Source organism: Bos mutus, chromosome 6 (genome assembly GCF_027580195.1).
Source record: "Bos mutus isolate GX-2022 chromosome 6, NWIPB_WYAK_1.1, whole genome shotgun sequence".
Lineage (NCBI taxonomy): Eukaryota > Metazoa > Chordata > Mammalia > Artiodactyla > Bovidae > Bos > Bos mutus.
In genome coordinates, this window is record NC_091622.1 from 30,795,143 (window position 1) to 30,811,819 (window position 16,677).

At 39.2% G+C, this 16,677-nt stretch overlaps 1 protein-coding gene across 1 annotated transcript; it reads right to left on the reverse strand.

Moving 5' to 3' along the window:
• Positions 1 to 672: 672 nt before the first annotated feature.
• LOC138988292 (glutamate receptor ionotropic, delta-2-like) lies at positions 673 to 6,370 on the reverse strand. The gene is made up of 2 exons (XM_070372929.1): positions 6,146 to 6,370; positions 673 to 3,460 (listed from the first exon to the last, which is right to left on the reverse strand). The coding sequence occupies exons 1-2, from the start codon at positions 6,356 to 6,358 to the stop codon at positions 3,038 to 3,040; spliced, it is 636 nt and encodes a 211-aa protein (XP_070229030.1). The 5' UTR covers positions 6,359 to 6,370; the 3' UTR covers positions 673 to 3,037.
• Between the last annotated feature and the right edge of the window lie 10,307 nt (positions 6,371 to 16,677).

Consider the following 16,677-nt stretch of genomic DNA (forward strand, 5'->3'; position numbering starts at 1 on the left):
GGGCTAACGGAAGTACCACAGGGTGGAAGCAAGATGCCCCAAGTCCCGCCACTAGCTGCGACCTGATGCAGCTTGAGGTCCTCACTTTCCCATCTGTAAAATGAGAAGGTGAATCAGATGCTCTAAGTGGTCCCCGAAGAGGAAGGAAGGTTCTAGAGCTTTGCAGCCTAAGCTTGGCGAGAGAGGAGTGGGTGGAGTCATTGTACCTGAGCCATTCCTCAAATGCACCACCGATTAGGCTCTGAGTGAGCGTGACTGACGCACGGCAGAGTTTAAAAAGACTCAGATTGTCAAATATTGGGGCGAGTCACAGCTTCTCAGCATCTTATGTTTTCTTATCTGTAAAATAGTCTAGATTGCTACAGTTCCTTCTAGTTTCAACATTTAAAAATCATAGAAAAGTAGAGATTTTAAGCTAAATTGAATATGTTTTCAGATATATCTCCATTGAATGAATTAAATGCTAGAAGAATTAAATATGGTAGTTCAAATGCAGAAAATAACACTCTATTAGAAATAACGTGGGAGTCAATTTCCAAATTAATAGATTCAGCATAATGAATATTTCCCCAACAGCAAAGCAAATATTAATACACAAATTCTAAGTTTAATAATTACCTTTAACTTTTTTTAAAAGTAACAAACCCTCATCCTACTATTATTATAATGGCTGCATTGTTTACATGAAACAGGATAAATCTTTCCTAAAAAGGTGCTCATGAGATGTTCACAAAGGAAAACAAATATATCGTTGATTCAAATAGTCTCTAATAGCAGAAGGCAGTCTTGAATTGGTTTAGAACATCAGTTGGTACTGTTTCTAGAAAGCCACTCATAGTATCGTTCTTCTAGCAAAACTTAATGTGTGTTATGCTTTAGTTCAAGATAAATTTTTAGAAAAATTCAGTTCTATCTGTGAGAGGGTAAGCATTTTCAAATTGTATAGTTAAGACTTCAATGGTAGGAGAGCAAGTTTAGAAAACATTTTTATTAGACAAATTATTTAGACAAATTATACACAGAAAGCTCTGTCACTCATAACTGAGGCCTTCAAAAAGTGGTTTGTGTATTTGTATAATAGGCAATACATCAAAATAGGCCTATTTTAAATATTGTACATGGTTAACAGTTTGTTGATAGCTAAAATCACTGCAACATCTGGTATGTCCCTATATAGCTTGTTGTAAAGGTTTTTTGTTTTAAAATCAGAGTCGTGAATGAGATCATGGATGTTACAAGGGAAAACAAGTTGTGCATGCACTTAGATACTTGTTACCCTGGAAACAAAATGGTTTCGCATGATAAGAAAATTTTCTGCCTTACACAGTAGACAATATTTGACAATTTAGTACAAAAACAGTAACAGGACAAGATGCTCCCCAGAACAGAATTAGCATCAAAATATAATATACCTTAAGAATATATCTTTTAATTTCTCCTAAAGCAAATCACATAGGTTGATTCCTATATCAATCCTAGCCACGGAATGAATTAGAATAAAGTAAGTCTATGGCTGCGTAAAAACACGGGATAAGTTCTTGCTTCCTACTTACCACATTTTAATTGAAGGATTACAAACAAAACTCTTTCTACGTTTCTAAAAGGTGAGAATGCTACTTTCAAAGGATTGTGCACAGAGGCACTGCTTTTGTTGTCGTCCTTCTACACACTTGGCACTAATGTAAAAAATACATGACTCCTCCAAATAGAACTGAATAAAAAAGGGGATGAAGGTGAGAGCCCGGTAGGGTTGTTATATTTTCTTCTTTAGGATAATGTATGACAGTAATTAAGGCCACATCAATATTTCTTCAGGGCTCCCATCTCTCCCCAACTGCAGTTGTATTGATTGGCTCACTGCTTTCGAAGAGAATTTATTAACCTCCAATGATCTACATCTAAACTCGGATAGAGCTCTCTGTGCTGTGGTGGATGTGGTTCGGCTAACAACATTTTCCATTTAGATAATTAATTAAAAGTAAAATTATCAAGGTTAGCTTTATACATTGCTGAATAACAAATGCAGAAATCTATTCGAATGAGTTACATCTAGGAACAAATATTAAATCGCCCTGGATGTTTTAATAACAAAAGTATAAAATATTCTCTGTTGGCAAACAATGCGAGTCAGAATAACATTAAAGCAACCTGCCTTTTCTAACTGAAAAGACCCCCTGCACTATACATAGTTCCTGTATACAATACTTTTTTTTTTTTAAACTAAAGCTTTATTAAATGAATTGCAATAGCAATGGCCGCCTTTGAATATATATACACATTATATAGGTGCATATATATGTATATATGAGATACTAATTTATTTAACACAATAGAGGCTGCTGCCATATGATAAAGTTTACTGTACATAAGCAAAAAAACCTTTTTAATACTGTACAATCACATAAAGGTCATATGCACTGTTGCAGTGCAAGAGTAGTTTTAACTGTAGTCTTGACTGGCATATTAATGGCTTTTTTGTAATCCTACAAAATTGCATTCTCATATTATGTGGCCTGAATGGTCTTTAAATTATTCTATAAACACTGCAGGGGTTGCCTTTGGTCCATAGTCAAAGGACACTCGACAGCAGTGGAGCATTTTATGGATGCAGCAGAAGAATGTAAAAAGACTGAAGTTATTGCAATTATAGTTTTAAAAATAGAGAAATGTTACAGAAGAGGCCTTTATGTAAAATTAATCCTGCATATACTCCTAGTATACTCAGTGCATGTTTCCTATTCTTGAAGTACAGTATATGAAAAGCAGTCTAATAGGATCCTAGTATACTACCTTCTGGGGGAACAAATTGAGTAATGAAACAACGTGGAAGAAGAAGATGTCTGGAAAGAGAGGGAAGAAGAGAGAGAAAGAAGTAGAGGAGAGAGAAGAGGGAGAGGGTAGAGAGAAAGAACTAGAACTGTTACTAATAATCCTGATTAAAAAAAAAAGTTACATCCATGTTAGTCCCACAATCTTACAGTTGCTCCTTGCAAAGGGAGTCCTACAAGAGAAACAGTGGAGAGATTTTGTTGGATTCTCATATGGAAGTGCCTCGGTCTGGATCGTTACCCAGATTGAGCCCCAGGGTAGGAGTTGGTTGATAAGGAATAGATGACATTGTTTTGATAGGACTCCTGAAAAAGCCCCCATTAGGTGCCCTGTGCCTAAAAGGGCCAGTTCGGTGCTCAGGCACGTTGCCAAAAGCGAAACCAGAGGCAGCTTTAGCTGACAGTGTGCGGCTAAGAGTCTGGATCTGCTCTGGGATAAAGGTTGTTGTGGTAATATGAGTGTTCCTGAAATCACTGATTTGCTCCAGTGCTTGTCGTGTTGGCAAAGTGTCAATGTCCAGAGGGGTCAAGTCAATTGACGAGGTGGAAAACTGTTTATGGGGGCTGTCGTCATCTGTGCACAAGCTATTTACACGTCTATGGAGGTGCTCCAGGTCAATTTCCTTGTCATCCTGGAGATGAAGAAAAAGAAGATAAGGTTCTCATCAGTACTAGCTTCCATGGTTAAAAAAATAAAAAGTAGTTCAGCAAACATGATAGGTAATGAACTGAACTTTGGGGTTTATTCAGTTAACAAATATTTATTGAGCACCTAATATGAGCCGGGCACTGTGCTAGGTTATGGGGGTACCCATATGATTCTAAGATAAGGTTATCTATCTTTTTCTTGCAATGAAAGTTCTTAAATGAGCAAATGCCACATGCAACTACAAAATATGGGAGTAGTAGATGGGTGATTGCCTTCTACGAGAGCAGGGACAGACCCAGGCAAAGTTATACAAACAGAATGTATGGTTTGGGCTGCACATTCCCCCACCCCCCCCCTCTTCTATTTGCATGCGTCCTCCTTCTTCAGGATGTCTCATTCCAAGTTGGGTTTTGTTTCTTTCTTCTATTCACTCCTAACCTTAACTTTCCATTCTTGGAGATAAGTCATACTATGTTGATATGCTAGTTCACACTAAAGTGTTAGTGACTGTTAAAGGGTTATTTCTCTTTCAGCTAGAAACATGTGAGATTGTTTAGAGAGAGCAACATTCAACACAAGAGAATCAGTTTCTGATTGAGGGATTTCATACACTCAAGTTACCTAGAGCCTAAATGATTCAATATTGTGAGGTCAGCAAAAGAAGCTTTAGAGACCCCTTCAAGTCATGACATGTGAGTGACAGCTTCAGTTTAGGGCCAGCTTAATACTAAATGGCCTCTAAATCAAAGACACTTTGAGCTACGCTAATAGAATCTTAGTAAGAAGGTGCTTAATGAAGAAAAAGGAAGTAAAATCTCATATTTCTGGAGTTGAAATTAATTTATAAATTTCTTAGGACTTTCACTAAAAGTGAGCATTAAAGCCCAATATTTGAAAAATAAAACTGGCAGGAAAGAAAATTGTCCTTTTCATCAGTCTTCTTTATAGCCAAGTTCAATAAACAAAATTTATGAGGATTTAATTATATCTAATAAATTAAAATTTAAAATATCTATTAGTCATAAAAGAAAATATTTGTTCATATGATCTGGATTAGCTGCTATGAATTAGAAAGGAGGATGTATTTTTTTCATTGTGCAATTAAAGTGCTCCTCAGTGAAAAATATTTTGATGTGCATCACTGTTTTTCCTTCTCCTTTCTCATTTCAAAATCCAATAAAAATATCCATTAATGCAATATTATCACTGAGACTTTAGAGAGTTGAAAGATAGAATTTTATGGTTCCCACAGCAACTATAATGTAGTCATCCATCAACAGATATAATAATGCAAAAATTTAATATCATGTATAGTAATTCAAAATATAAGGAGCTTGGGGAGTCCTTAATTTTCAGATTTTTGAGACTATGATGTCTCGGCTATAATGTTGCATTAATGTGGTCTTTGGCACTGAATCAGTGTCAGTAGAGATACCAGAAGTTTATTCCACAAAGAAAACACTACAGAAAAATCTGATTAATTTTTAGTTTATACCCCACTAATTTAGAATGTATGATCACTCAGACAGGTAGGAAGCTAAAATTTATCTTTGCCAAGCCAAGCTTTTCCTTATAAATGGTGCTGATCAATTTTTCGTATAAGGTGGTAGGAAGGAATCCTCAGAAAATTTTAGGAAACAATCTGTTTGAAAGAATATATTAACATGCAAAAATCATGCAAATAAGAAGTCATTTTTATTTGCACCTTAAAGCAGATCCTCTTAGGATTTACTTAGGCGTAAGTTAGCCAAGGTCTAGTTACAGAAAGCTTAAAACTGTCTTTCTTTGAAACTATCCAGCAAATCAAATTGTTCAGCAAATTCAGGTCATTTTTCATTTCAATTTGTGAAGCTTTAGTGAATATGAGTTCATTATTAAATTCTTTTTTCACCTTTTGATCCAGTGGAAGTAAGATAAATAAATCAAGTAGTTTAACTTCAGATAGTCTCTGAAAATTTATAAATCCCACTTTTTTTTTTTTTGGATGAAAATAAAGCACAGGGCACTTTAAAAGATATATGTAACTCTGAAATTTTTCTTTCAAATCTCTGGAAAAATTTTAATATGGCCCTGGAGTTAAGCTGATCCAGGAGGAAAGATGAAAAATGGAATTCTAGATGATTCCATGGTATGGATTTGTTAAACTTAGTCATCAAAGGGCTGAAAACATATGATCACTTCTCTAGGTCTACATGCAGACAGAGGGATGCAGTCTCTGGCAGTGAAGAGAAAACTGATTATTTTACTGTAACACTGCATTTCTTAGGCCGAATCTCAGAGACACTAGTAATTTACCTATAAGTTAAACAGCTACTTGAAATAAAATAATAAGTGTCTTCGTTAAATGGTCAAGGGAATCACAGCCTTTAGAAAAATCATAGACCTAGTCTATCCTAAGATTCAGGAGAATTTCAAGGCCCATTATGGCTCATGAAACTGTCAGTCTTTCAAATGCTATCGTTTCCTCTTCATGGATCTGGGATGTCTTAAAAATGAAAATTGGTATTGATCTTACCAATTTTTACATTTCATAAGTTTATTTTCATTCTTCAAGGAAAGAAGAAACAAATCCCACCCCCAACCACCATCCCCTTCCCTGTGATGACCCTCCCTGGAAACACAGCCCGCGTGTTCGCTCAACATAGTGCAAAAGCTTTCAATCAAGTACCTCTTTCGATGGAACCCGGGAGCCTTTCCTCTTGTTCCACCACGTCTCCAGCATGGCTATAAAGCAGGAGAGGACAATGCCAGCAGCGAGGATACAAAAAACCCCTGCAAAGCTCTTTATGTCCAGGGCGCCTCCTTTCTGCTTTGTGTCCACTGAGGAGTACAGGTCACACTGCCCATTCTTGGGCCACCATTTGTGCTTCAGAATGTCCATGTCACCATTCTGCTGAAGCTCCAGGATCCTTGGGGTGAAACACACAATCACGTGTTACTGCAGACGTGGTAAACTGCCTCAGTCCACAATATATCCGTTAATAACCCCATCTCTAAAGGATGGTGGCTGTCAAGGGGAAATAAACATATAGATTAGCCTATGGGCAGAATGTTAGGACATGCAAAACATTATAAAGTTAAGTTCTTTAGATAAGATTTGTGCCACAAATGCTTTCCTCTCTCCATTCTTATATTCTTCCCTCTCCCCTCTTTTTTTTTTTCTTTAATATTCATTTTAGAATCCTAAATATTACCTACCCCCCGCCCTGGTTTATCGTGATGTGTTTTTGCAATTACATTTCGGAGGCACTGTTTTTATGTGGTTTCAAGCTGCTGCAGTTCTGTGTTCCTACCCTATATCCAGAAAGATGCTCTGGATCTTAATGCTTTTACGAAGAACGTTTTGCTGCTTAGAGCAAGATGCTGGCATAATGTCACCCAGCATATGCTACAGACAAAGGAATTCAATTAAACAGACTTCTATTATTTAACACAGTGTGAGAGAAAGCCTTGGGACAAGTCTGAAGTTGATAAAATACATCATTTTGGGTTTTTCACACAACTGATCTAGTTTCCTTTTAATGCCAAAGGCGAAGTAATCTTACCTTGGGGAACAAGAAGAAAAGTTGACCAGAGGCTTTCAGAAGTAGTTAAATTCAAATAAGAAGTACCCTTTTTCTTCTTTTACTCTCTTTCGGAGTCTGGGGTGGGGGTGGGGGTAGCTGCAAAGACTGCAGCTTTTAAAATGTATACTTTTCATAGAGTTTTTACTCTCAATTCCAAACTCTTTGGGCTCTACCTCAGACGTGCCTAGTTCTGGCCCTCTTCCAGCTGTGCCCTTTCTCACAGGGTGAGAACAGTCAGGGCCAAGGTCATGAGCATTCCAGAGTGGGTACCATCTGCATAGTTTCCTGACATTTCCTGCCCAGGCAGCTCAGAGTGCCCCGCCAGGGCCCATAAAGGCCTATTTCCATGTCTGATTATGAGAGCAGGTCTCAAAGCGAGGGGTACATACAGGTCTCTGTGGTGGTATTTGGGGGGTGCCAATAGAGTTCAACGTGCAATCTCAGGCACACACACCTATGTGTGGGAAACCACTCACTGTGTGGGTGGAAGGGGAACCCGAGGTCAATTCCTTGTGCCACTGAATCAGCACGGAACTCTTAGCTGGTCATGAATTAGAAACCCAAACCTGATGTCCTAGGGGTCATGAAGGTATATTTATCAAGATAAGAGGACAGAACATATTTTATCTAGCAGAATTTAACCTGATTCTTATAGTTAGGATTCTCCAGGCAAGAATACCAGAATGCATTGCCATGCCCTCCTCTAGGGGATCTTCCCAATCCATGGATTGAACCCAGGTCTTCTGTATTGCGGGCAGATTCTTACCGTCTGAGCCACAGGGAAGCCCAGACTTAGGATGCTGCTGCTGCTGCTAAGTCACTTCAGTCGTGTCCGACTCTGTGCGACCCCATAGACGGCAGCCCACCAGGCTCCCGCGTCCCTGGGATTCTCCAGGCAAGAACACTGGAGTGGGATGCCATTTCCTCCTCCAATGCATGAAAGTGAAAAGTGAAAGTGAAGTTTCTCAGTCGTGTCCAACTCTTAGCGACCCCATGGACTGTAGCCTACCAGGCTCCTCTGTCCATGGGATTTTCCAGGCAAGAGTACTGGAGTGGGGTGCCATTGCCTTCTCCCAGACTTAGGATATGTGGACCCATATTGTACTCTTGTCCCAGCTCTTGTATTATCTGATGACAGGCTGCTTAAAACTTTGGAGAGAAGCCAATCTGGACAGAATAAATAACTCACTTTCGGTGATGCATTCACCTTTTTTATCTGTTCATGTCATCCACTTGTCTATAAGTATGAGCTTGATGATAATCAACATTCAACCAGAGCTAAACAAGAGTAATACCAGCCCTAAGGGCTACGATGGAGAGTTAAGCCTCTATTTCTTAATTTTCATTTTCTTTTGGAGTGTAGTTACTCCAAAAGAATTTTGTCTTAGTTTCAGGTATACAGCAAAGTCATTCAGGTATACATATACATATTATCTAATCTTTTTCAAATTCTTCTTTCATTTGGGTTATTACAGAATATTGAGCAGCATTTCCTATGCTATACCATAGGTTCTTGTTGGTTAATTATTTTAAATATAGCAGTGTGTACATGTCAATCCCAGACTCCCAATCCATCCACCTCTCCCCTCCTGCCCCATAACCAAAAGTTCATTCTCTATGTGTGTGAGTCTATTTTGTAAACAAGTTCATTTGTACCATTTTTTTAAGATTCTGCATATAAGTGATATCATATGATATTTGTCTTTCTCTGAATTACGTCTCTGTCATCTACCTTTGGGTTTTCCCACAGCCTCAGCCCCAGTGACCCTGCTGACACTCTGGGATCAACATTGCATTGGAGCTTCCCTCACAACTTGGACATCTTCCTTATGAAATTGATGGGTCTAAAGTTCTGTTGCTTCAGAGTGTTGCTCAAAAAGGGCAGTAAATGTGAATTTATGACAATGATTATGAGTGTTAATGGATTCTATTTCACCCTTATTCCAGCCTCCATCCCAGATAAGGTCATTTGCATTTCCAGAATTTCCAGAAGTGTGTTCCAAGGGACCCTAGTGCCTAGAGGGTTTCTGTGAAAAAAAAAAAAAAAAAAGTGTGGGGGGGCGGTCTTGTGGTCATCAACTCTGAGCAACACTCTCTTGGAAATTTACCAGAATAAGGCAGCCTATTAAAGGCTTTGAGAAGACCTGTAGAAAAGAAAACGTGTATGATTTTTGTTTACTCCAGCATTTCCTAAATTTATAAGACTTTCATCCCCCTTTCTTATTTGCTTTAGGCTAAAATTTTGAGGAATATACTTGAGAAATAGTTGCTTGAGCCATAGGAGCAACTCTCTGTGGGCCTGTGAGGCACCATCACCCACACCCTCAGCGTCGTCGCTTGCTTGGCTTATCTATGAATATCATTCAGACACCATTAGTAAACTGACACTGTAGGTATTTGCCTACCTAAAGACACTAGGTAGTCAGGGCACTACTGAATATATTGAAAGAAAAAATAGTATCCCTAAAAGAAATAACTTCTTCTTAAATGTGAATTTACAGGTACCTGTAAAAATGAAAAGAAACTACAACAGTATCTTCTTAATGAGAACATATCTGAGTACAAAATGAGCTCCCAAATTTCCCTGTCTTTCTACTCCTGCCACACGATATATATTGGTCAGTGTCTGGAAGTGGAAGAGTTTTCCTTCACAGACAGCACTTATCATCATTTGTAATTATTTGTGGTTACTTGATTAATGTCTGTTCCCCTCCAAGAATATGTACTCACCATCTTCCATACTTCCCAACATGGAGCAGGCACATATTTACTTATTTTTAATTTAATTAAAACTTTTTAAATTTTATTTTTAAAAATTTATTTTTAATTGAAGGACAATAGCTTTACATATTATGTTAGTTTCTGCCACACAACAATGTAAATCAGCCATAATTATACAATATCTATCCTCTTTCTTGAGCTTCCCTCCCTTACCCCCCATGGAGCAAGCATATATTTATGGATTGAATATGCTCAACAGAGTTTTTGGTAAATGAACCCTACCTCCAGAGTCTACTTATTATTTCTTATCATTAATCCTACTTTCTAATTTATTCCATGCCCACCGATTCATCTATTTATTCAATAAATATCTAAATAGTGATTTCACTTCAGGCATTGAGTTGGGTACAAAATTTCCGTTAAACCACAACTGTACATTCAGCTAGCATGCCCTGGTCAACACTGAAATCATTTCAGTGCTCAGTTCATGCTAATTTATTCTTTCATTCGTTCACATATTCATTCAGGAAAGGATTGTCGCTTACTCTTTCTTCTTAGTGCTATCTTGTACCACTTATGATGTGTCCTTATTATTTCAACACCTGGAAAATAACTTGGTTTTTAAAATAATCATCGAGATATACATATTCTATATCACCCATGTTGATTTCCATAGGAGTAAAGGGCCTTTACCAAGTCTAAAGAATGTGTTTAAAACGGTATAATTTTTTAGGTTTAGCAAGCTGGTGGTAGGAGTTTTTTAGTTTCAGCAAACTGGTAGTAGGAGTTATTGAGGGGAAAAGAAAGAGACTTCTGAGACCTCTGGTGGTGCAGTGGATATGAATCTGCCTGCCCATACAGGGAACATGGGTTCGATCCCTGGTCTGGGAAGATTATACATCCTGCAGGTCAGCTAAGCATGTGGGCCACAACTACTGAGCCAATGATCTAGAGCCCAAGAACTGAACTGAAGCCCGAGTGCTCTTAGGCCTGTGAGCTGTAACTACTGAAGCCCATGTGCCTTAGAGCCCATATGCTGCAACTAGAGAACGCCTGCGCAAAGCAATGAAGAGCCAGGCCAGTCAAAAAAAAAGTTAACCTTCCACACACACTCTAGTTAAAGAAAAAAAAAAGAGACTTCTCTATGCACCTTCAAGTACCATCACATCGCAAAGGTATCTTTATTGGTTGTTCTCATAAAGCACAGGTAACTGAGGCATTGCAGAAGACCCTGTCTTTGGGGATATACAGACAAACTGGGCCAAAGAATTCCTCAGTGAGGCTCTGACCAGCCCACAGCAAATTCCAGGAACACAGACTGACCTGGATTACAGGGCTCTGAGGAAACAGAAGTGTTCTCTAAGCCCAGAGTGCTGCTATACATTTTTCCCACACAATCCAATGATCTTGGAAATTCCCTCAGAACAGTTATACTACACTTTCCTTTCTATTATATAACTAAAACTATTTAAGGATTAGGTAAAGAAAGTTTAGTAAAATCTAATGCACTGCCTTAAAGAACGATGGGATGAGTCCTTACAATTAATAAGATTCTGTTTTTCAAAGCTTCAAAAGCTCTGGCATGTTTAAAAGAGACTTAAAAATCACACTTAAAGGAGAGATTGGCCATTTATTTATAAGCAACACTGATGTTTCGTGTGTGTATGTAATAACGCAAAAATCTAGTTGTAAACTTCTAGTGCAAAGGCAAAGTTTAATCCCATGGAATGATTGTTCTTGTTATATGTGAAATTTCCACAAGATGGCAGTCTTTGCTCATAGAGAGCAAAGTACTAGTCACAGTTAACCTGTGGGTTTGAAACGTGAAAGTATAAACTTTTTGGTGCTGTAAGCACTTAAATTAATGAAAACAAAGTTGGGTCTTAGACTGTGATGATTGGATACCTAAAACCTCTTCTTGGAGTATAGTCAGGAAAATTCCTGCCATTTTACTGCAGAGTGATGATATGCTGATTTTGGAGAGTTATGTCGAGAATTAATGAGACCATAAACAAAAGCATCTTGTTCATTGCTTGGCACTTAGTAGGCTACCAAACCTCAAAAGCTAGAATTATTATTGCCAGCATGTGTGACAACCATTCTTTCTCTGAACCTGTTCTGGTACATCTTCTTAATGGCGAATTATATTCCCAGATGAGTCAGTGCATGATTCATGATCCACAGACAAGAATATTGCATTTCCTTCTTTTGTCCAAAAGTATGAAAGCATTTGTAATCTCACTGAACAGAAAAATCTCAGGAGTCCATAAAACTTCACTTGAATTTGAAAATGGCTAATAGATCAATCCTGCTTGCATTATCGATATAAGTGTGCAAATTTCAGGGAGAAGGCAAAACAGCCTTCTTTTATATTCAAATAAAAATACCCCACAGGTCTGAAGCATTTATCTTGAAAAGCTTTTTACTTACTTTGAAGATAACAACCTCATTTGTGTGTGAGAATTGCATTAATTATTGACCACTTAACATCCTCCATCACTATGATTTTCAAAATAATATATTTGTGAAAGAACAGGTTGCTGAAAGACAGATGCAAATTTCTAATCCTGCATAGGTAACTTTGATTTTGCCTTTGAAAACTATAGTAGTAGTCTATAGTGTCCTTTCTAATTTTGTTAGGTTTCTGGCTCTTAAATTCCTGCTGAGCTTTAAAAAAGATACTGGTTAGAGGACAGCTGACTTTTTAGTTGCTTCTGCTGGGAAAGAATTTAGAGGTAATCAGAAATTAAAAAGAATAAAGGCAGGATTTCTTTTTTTTTAGGCTATGTACACAGGAATTTCTGTGATTCTTTTGCAATTGGAATTTCCCTCTCATGTTCACAGAAGTATAAACTACTAAACTAAAAAGATTGAAAGTGAAAGTGTTAGTTGCTCAGTCATGTCCGACTCTTTGCTACCCCATGGACTGTAGCCCACCAGGCTCCTCTGTCCATGGAATTCTCCAGGCAAGAACACTGGAGTAGGTTGTCATGCCCTTCCCTAGGGTATCTCCCCAAACCAGGGGTAGAACCTGCGTCTTCTGTACTGTGGGCAGATTCTTTACCATCTGAGACACCAGAGAAGCTCCCCAAAGACTGAAGACATCCTTTATTCTCTCTACTTGCCTCCACTCAGTCTATGGATGAGGAAACTGAACCAGAGAGAACAGTCATACTCCCAAATCATCACATTCAACACACACAAAATAATTTACATATTACGGTCATCAGAGGCTCTTTGCAGCCAGAGGTAAAAATGCCATGGTTCCAGCCACTGCAGTCCATGCCTTGGCTGTCCTGAGGGCTGAAGGGATTGATATTTTAGCAATATTCTGTGCATCATCTAAGACACATCTGTTGGGAAGCACTGCTGTAGAGATTAAATGATTTTCTCACTGACTGACACAGAGTAAATAGTTCAGTTGGGGCTAGAACTCAGGTCTGTCCCCCAGTACTTTCCCCTCTGTTACACTACACAGCCTCTGCTGCTGCTAAGTTGCTTCAGTGGTGTCCGATTCTGTGCGACCCCATAGACGGCAGCACACCAGACTCCCCCGTCCCTGGGATTCTCCAGGCAAGAACACTGGAGTGGGTTGCCATTTCCTTCTCCAATGCATGAAAGTGAAAAGTGAAATTGAAGTCGCTCAGTCGTGTCAGATTCTTCGCGACCCCATGGACTGCAGCCTACCAGGCTCCTCCGTCCATGGGATTTTCCAGGCAAGAGTACTGGAGTGGGGTGCCATTGCCTTCTCCGATACAGCCTCTAATATACAACTATTTGGAGAAGACCCATCTCTTTTAGTTTCAGAGATGTGTTAGACGCCGAGTAAAATTTTCATCAATATGTTCCTTCAAATCACACGATATAATTGTAGCATGATTGCAAATTTATTCATGCTACAATTTGGGTGTACAAAAAAATACAGCATTTCTCTAGAACGTAATTGATTTTCCTAAGGAGGAATGGGCCTGCTGAGCAGTGGGAACCAAACTAAAATTAGCTCTAGGAGTTAAAATTTAATCTGCTCTAATAATTTAACATGTCTCTAGCTTCAGCTCAATTTACTTGAATGAATTACTGCATCTTCCCCATTCCTCCCGGTTCCTTTGGTCTTTTCCAAGATGGCATCAGGGTTCATGGGGGATGACATTATGTCTCCTATGTGGGTATTTGGTATGAGGGGCTGCTGGCCTCTTGCTGGTGCTTGGACCTGCCCTGGCAGAGATTCCCTGGGGCTGGGCCCAGCCCTTAGATACCGACTGGTGACTGCTGCTAAAGTCAGCCAAGGCGTGTGTGTGTGTGTGTGTGTGTGTGTGTGTGTGCACGTGCATGCATGCGCGCATGCACGCTCAATCATGTCCAGCTCTTTGTGACCCCCCCCATGAACTGCAGCCCACCAGGTTCCTTTGTCCATGGGATTCTCCAGGCAAGAATACTGGAGTGTTGCCATTCTCTTCTCCAGGGGATCTTTCCAAATGAGGGACTGAACCCATGTCTCCCGCATTGTGGGCAGATTCTTTATCACTGAGCCACCAGGGAAGCGTGTTGAGTCTGTTAAACTTGGCTAACGTCTTTCTCAGCTTCTCTAGGGTTTGTAGCCTCCTCCCTACTCACCCAGCCTCTGACATGCTACAGCCTTTCTCAGCTTCTACCCTTTTCTTCACCCAGCCCCTGACTATTCTGTAGTCCTTTAGACAACTACTTTAGTGTCACCTTGTCATCACTGGGGGTGCCAAGGGTGGTCTATGTGCTCTTCCTCAACTTATCTCCCACATGGGAGGAAGGGAGGCCTGGGAATGAAGGTGGAACTTCCGCTGTCTCCTGACAGTGTGGCCGTGGCATCTCACACATCTGAGGTCTTCTCTGTTGGTGCAGAACCCAATGGGCCCAGGGAGCACCCCTAAGAAACACAGGGTGGGAGGGATGCTCAAGATGGACGGGATATGTGTACAAATAGCTGATTCTTGTTGTTGTACAGCAGAAACTAGCTATGTTTGTACAGCTATGACAAACCTAGACAGCATATTAAAAAGCAGAGACATTACTTTGCCAACAAAGGTCTGTATAGTTGAAGCTATGGTTTTTCCAGTAGTCATGTATGGATGTGAGAGTTGGACTATAAAGAAAGCTGAATGCCGAAGAATTGATGCTTTTGAACTGTGGTGCTGGAGAAGATTCCTGAGTCCCTTGGACTGCAATGAGATCAAACCAGTCAATCCTAAAGGAAATCAATCCTGAATATTCACTGGAAGGACTGATGCTAAAGTTGAAGCTCCAATACTTTGGCCACCTGATTCGAAGAACTGATTCATTGGAAAAGACCCTGATGCTGGGAAAGATTGAAGGTGGGAGGAGAAGGGGACAACAGAGGATGAGATAGTTGGATGGCATCACTGACTCAACGGACATGAATCTGAGCAAACTCCGGGAGTTGGTGATGGACAGGGAGGCCTGGCTTTTTGTAGTCCATGGGATCGCAGAGTCGGACATGACTGAGCGATTGAACTAAACTGACAGCAGAAACGGATACAATATTGTAAAGCAATTATACTCCAATTAAAAATTTTTAAAAAATGAATGTTTTGAACAAAAAATGAGAAAACTCTAATGGGAAGAGAAGTATCAAGCCCTCTACTCTTGTGCCTTTTAATCTACCAGATGTCTGTCTCTCCACTTACCCATTTCCTTTCCCTTCCCTTTCCCTCTCTTGGAAACCCCTGGCCAGAAGAGGTACAGATTCTCTGGATATTCTTCTTATCCCCCAGGACTAAAATTTTCTTGGTGTTTCACCATAGTAAAAGGGAGTTTTAGCTACATAATGATAGAAACTCTTTGATCTATACCTCTAGGCATTTCCTCAATTTGCAAGTACTGAGGCAACTCAGAGATAGGGATTGGTGAGGATGAAAATGCATCTTTTAATATCTCAAAACATTTATTTGTTACATACTTTGAGTTTGATGTAACCAAATTAAAAATACACTTAGGAGTCTCTTAGTAATGTTAATATTATTTATCACTGAGAAAGAAATTTGGGACTAACTGAAAAAAAAGTATCTTTTTGACACAGCAAGTACATCTGTTTTGACCTGGAAAAGGTGGCACTAGTGGTAAAGAATCCATCTGCCAATGCAGGAGATGCAAGAGAAGTGAGTTTGATCCCTGGGTCAGGAAGATCCTCTGGAGTAGGAAATGGCAACCCACTCCAGTATTCTTTTCTTGCCTGGAAAATCCCACGGACAGAGGAGTCTGGTGAGCTACAGTCCATAGTCCATGGGGTCCCAATGAGTCATACACACACACACACACACACACACACACTAAACCATTTGCTGCGTGTTCACAAATTTTTCCTCTCTATGGATACTGAGAAAGAATTAACAATAGCATGCAGAGGATTTTCAAAAAATAGGAGCTCAAAAGGTTTCTCATTCATCCATCTCTTCTTTAGTTATGGTTTTGGAAAATGTAGGTGAACTTGGACTAAAGCCAAAACACTTATCAAAGACTCAGATTTAGCATTCGATTAAGTGGAGTGACCCTCTGATTGGCATGTTTGTTATCACTATTTAAAGATCAGAGTTGTAAAAACAAATTCAACTTCCCATGAATCAGACATTAGTTGATTTTTTTAAAGTAAAATCTCTAAACGATCAGTTAGGAGTATTAGATACAACAAATATTTATTGATAACATTTAATAGCTCAGTAATACCAATAGCTTAAAGGAGGCTATTGGAAGGATTTCTTTTGTTTAATTTGAACTTTATTAACTAGTTCTTCCAGTTAGTTGAATTAAATGCCAGTTGCTTATTCAATCCACTGAGATGGCCTAAAATCATAGACGGGAATACAGCATTTCAAATGAATTCACAAATATCCCCTTTCAGAGCAGGGGTTGGGGCTTCCCAGGT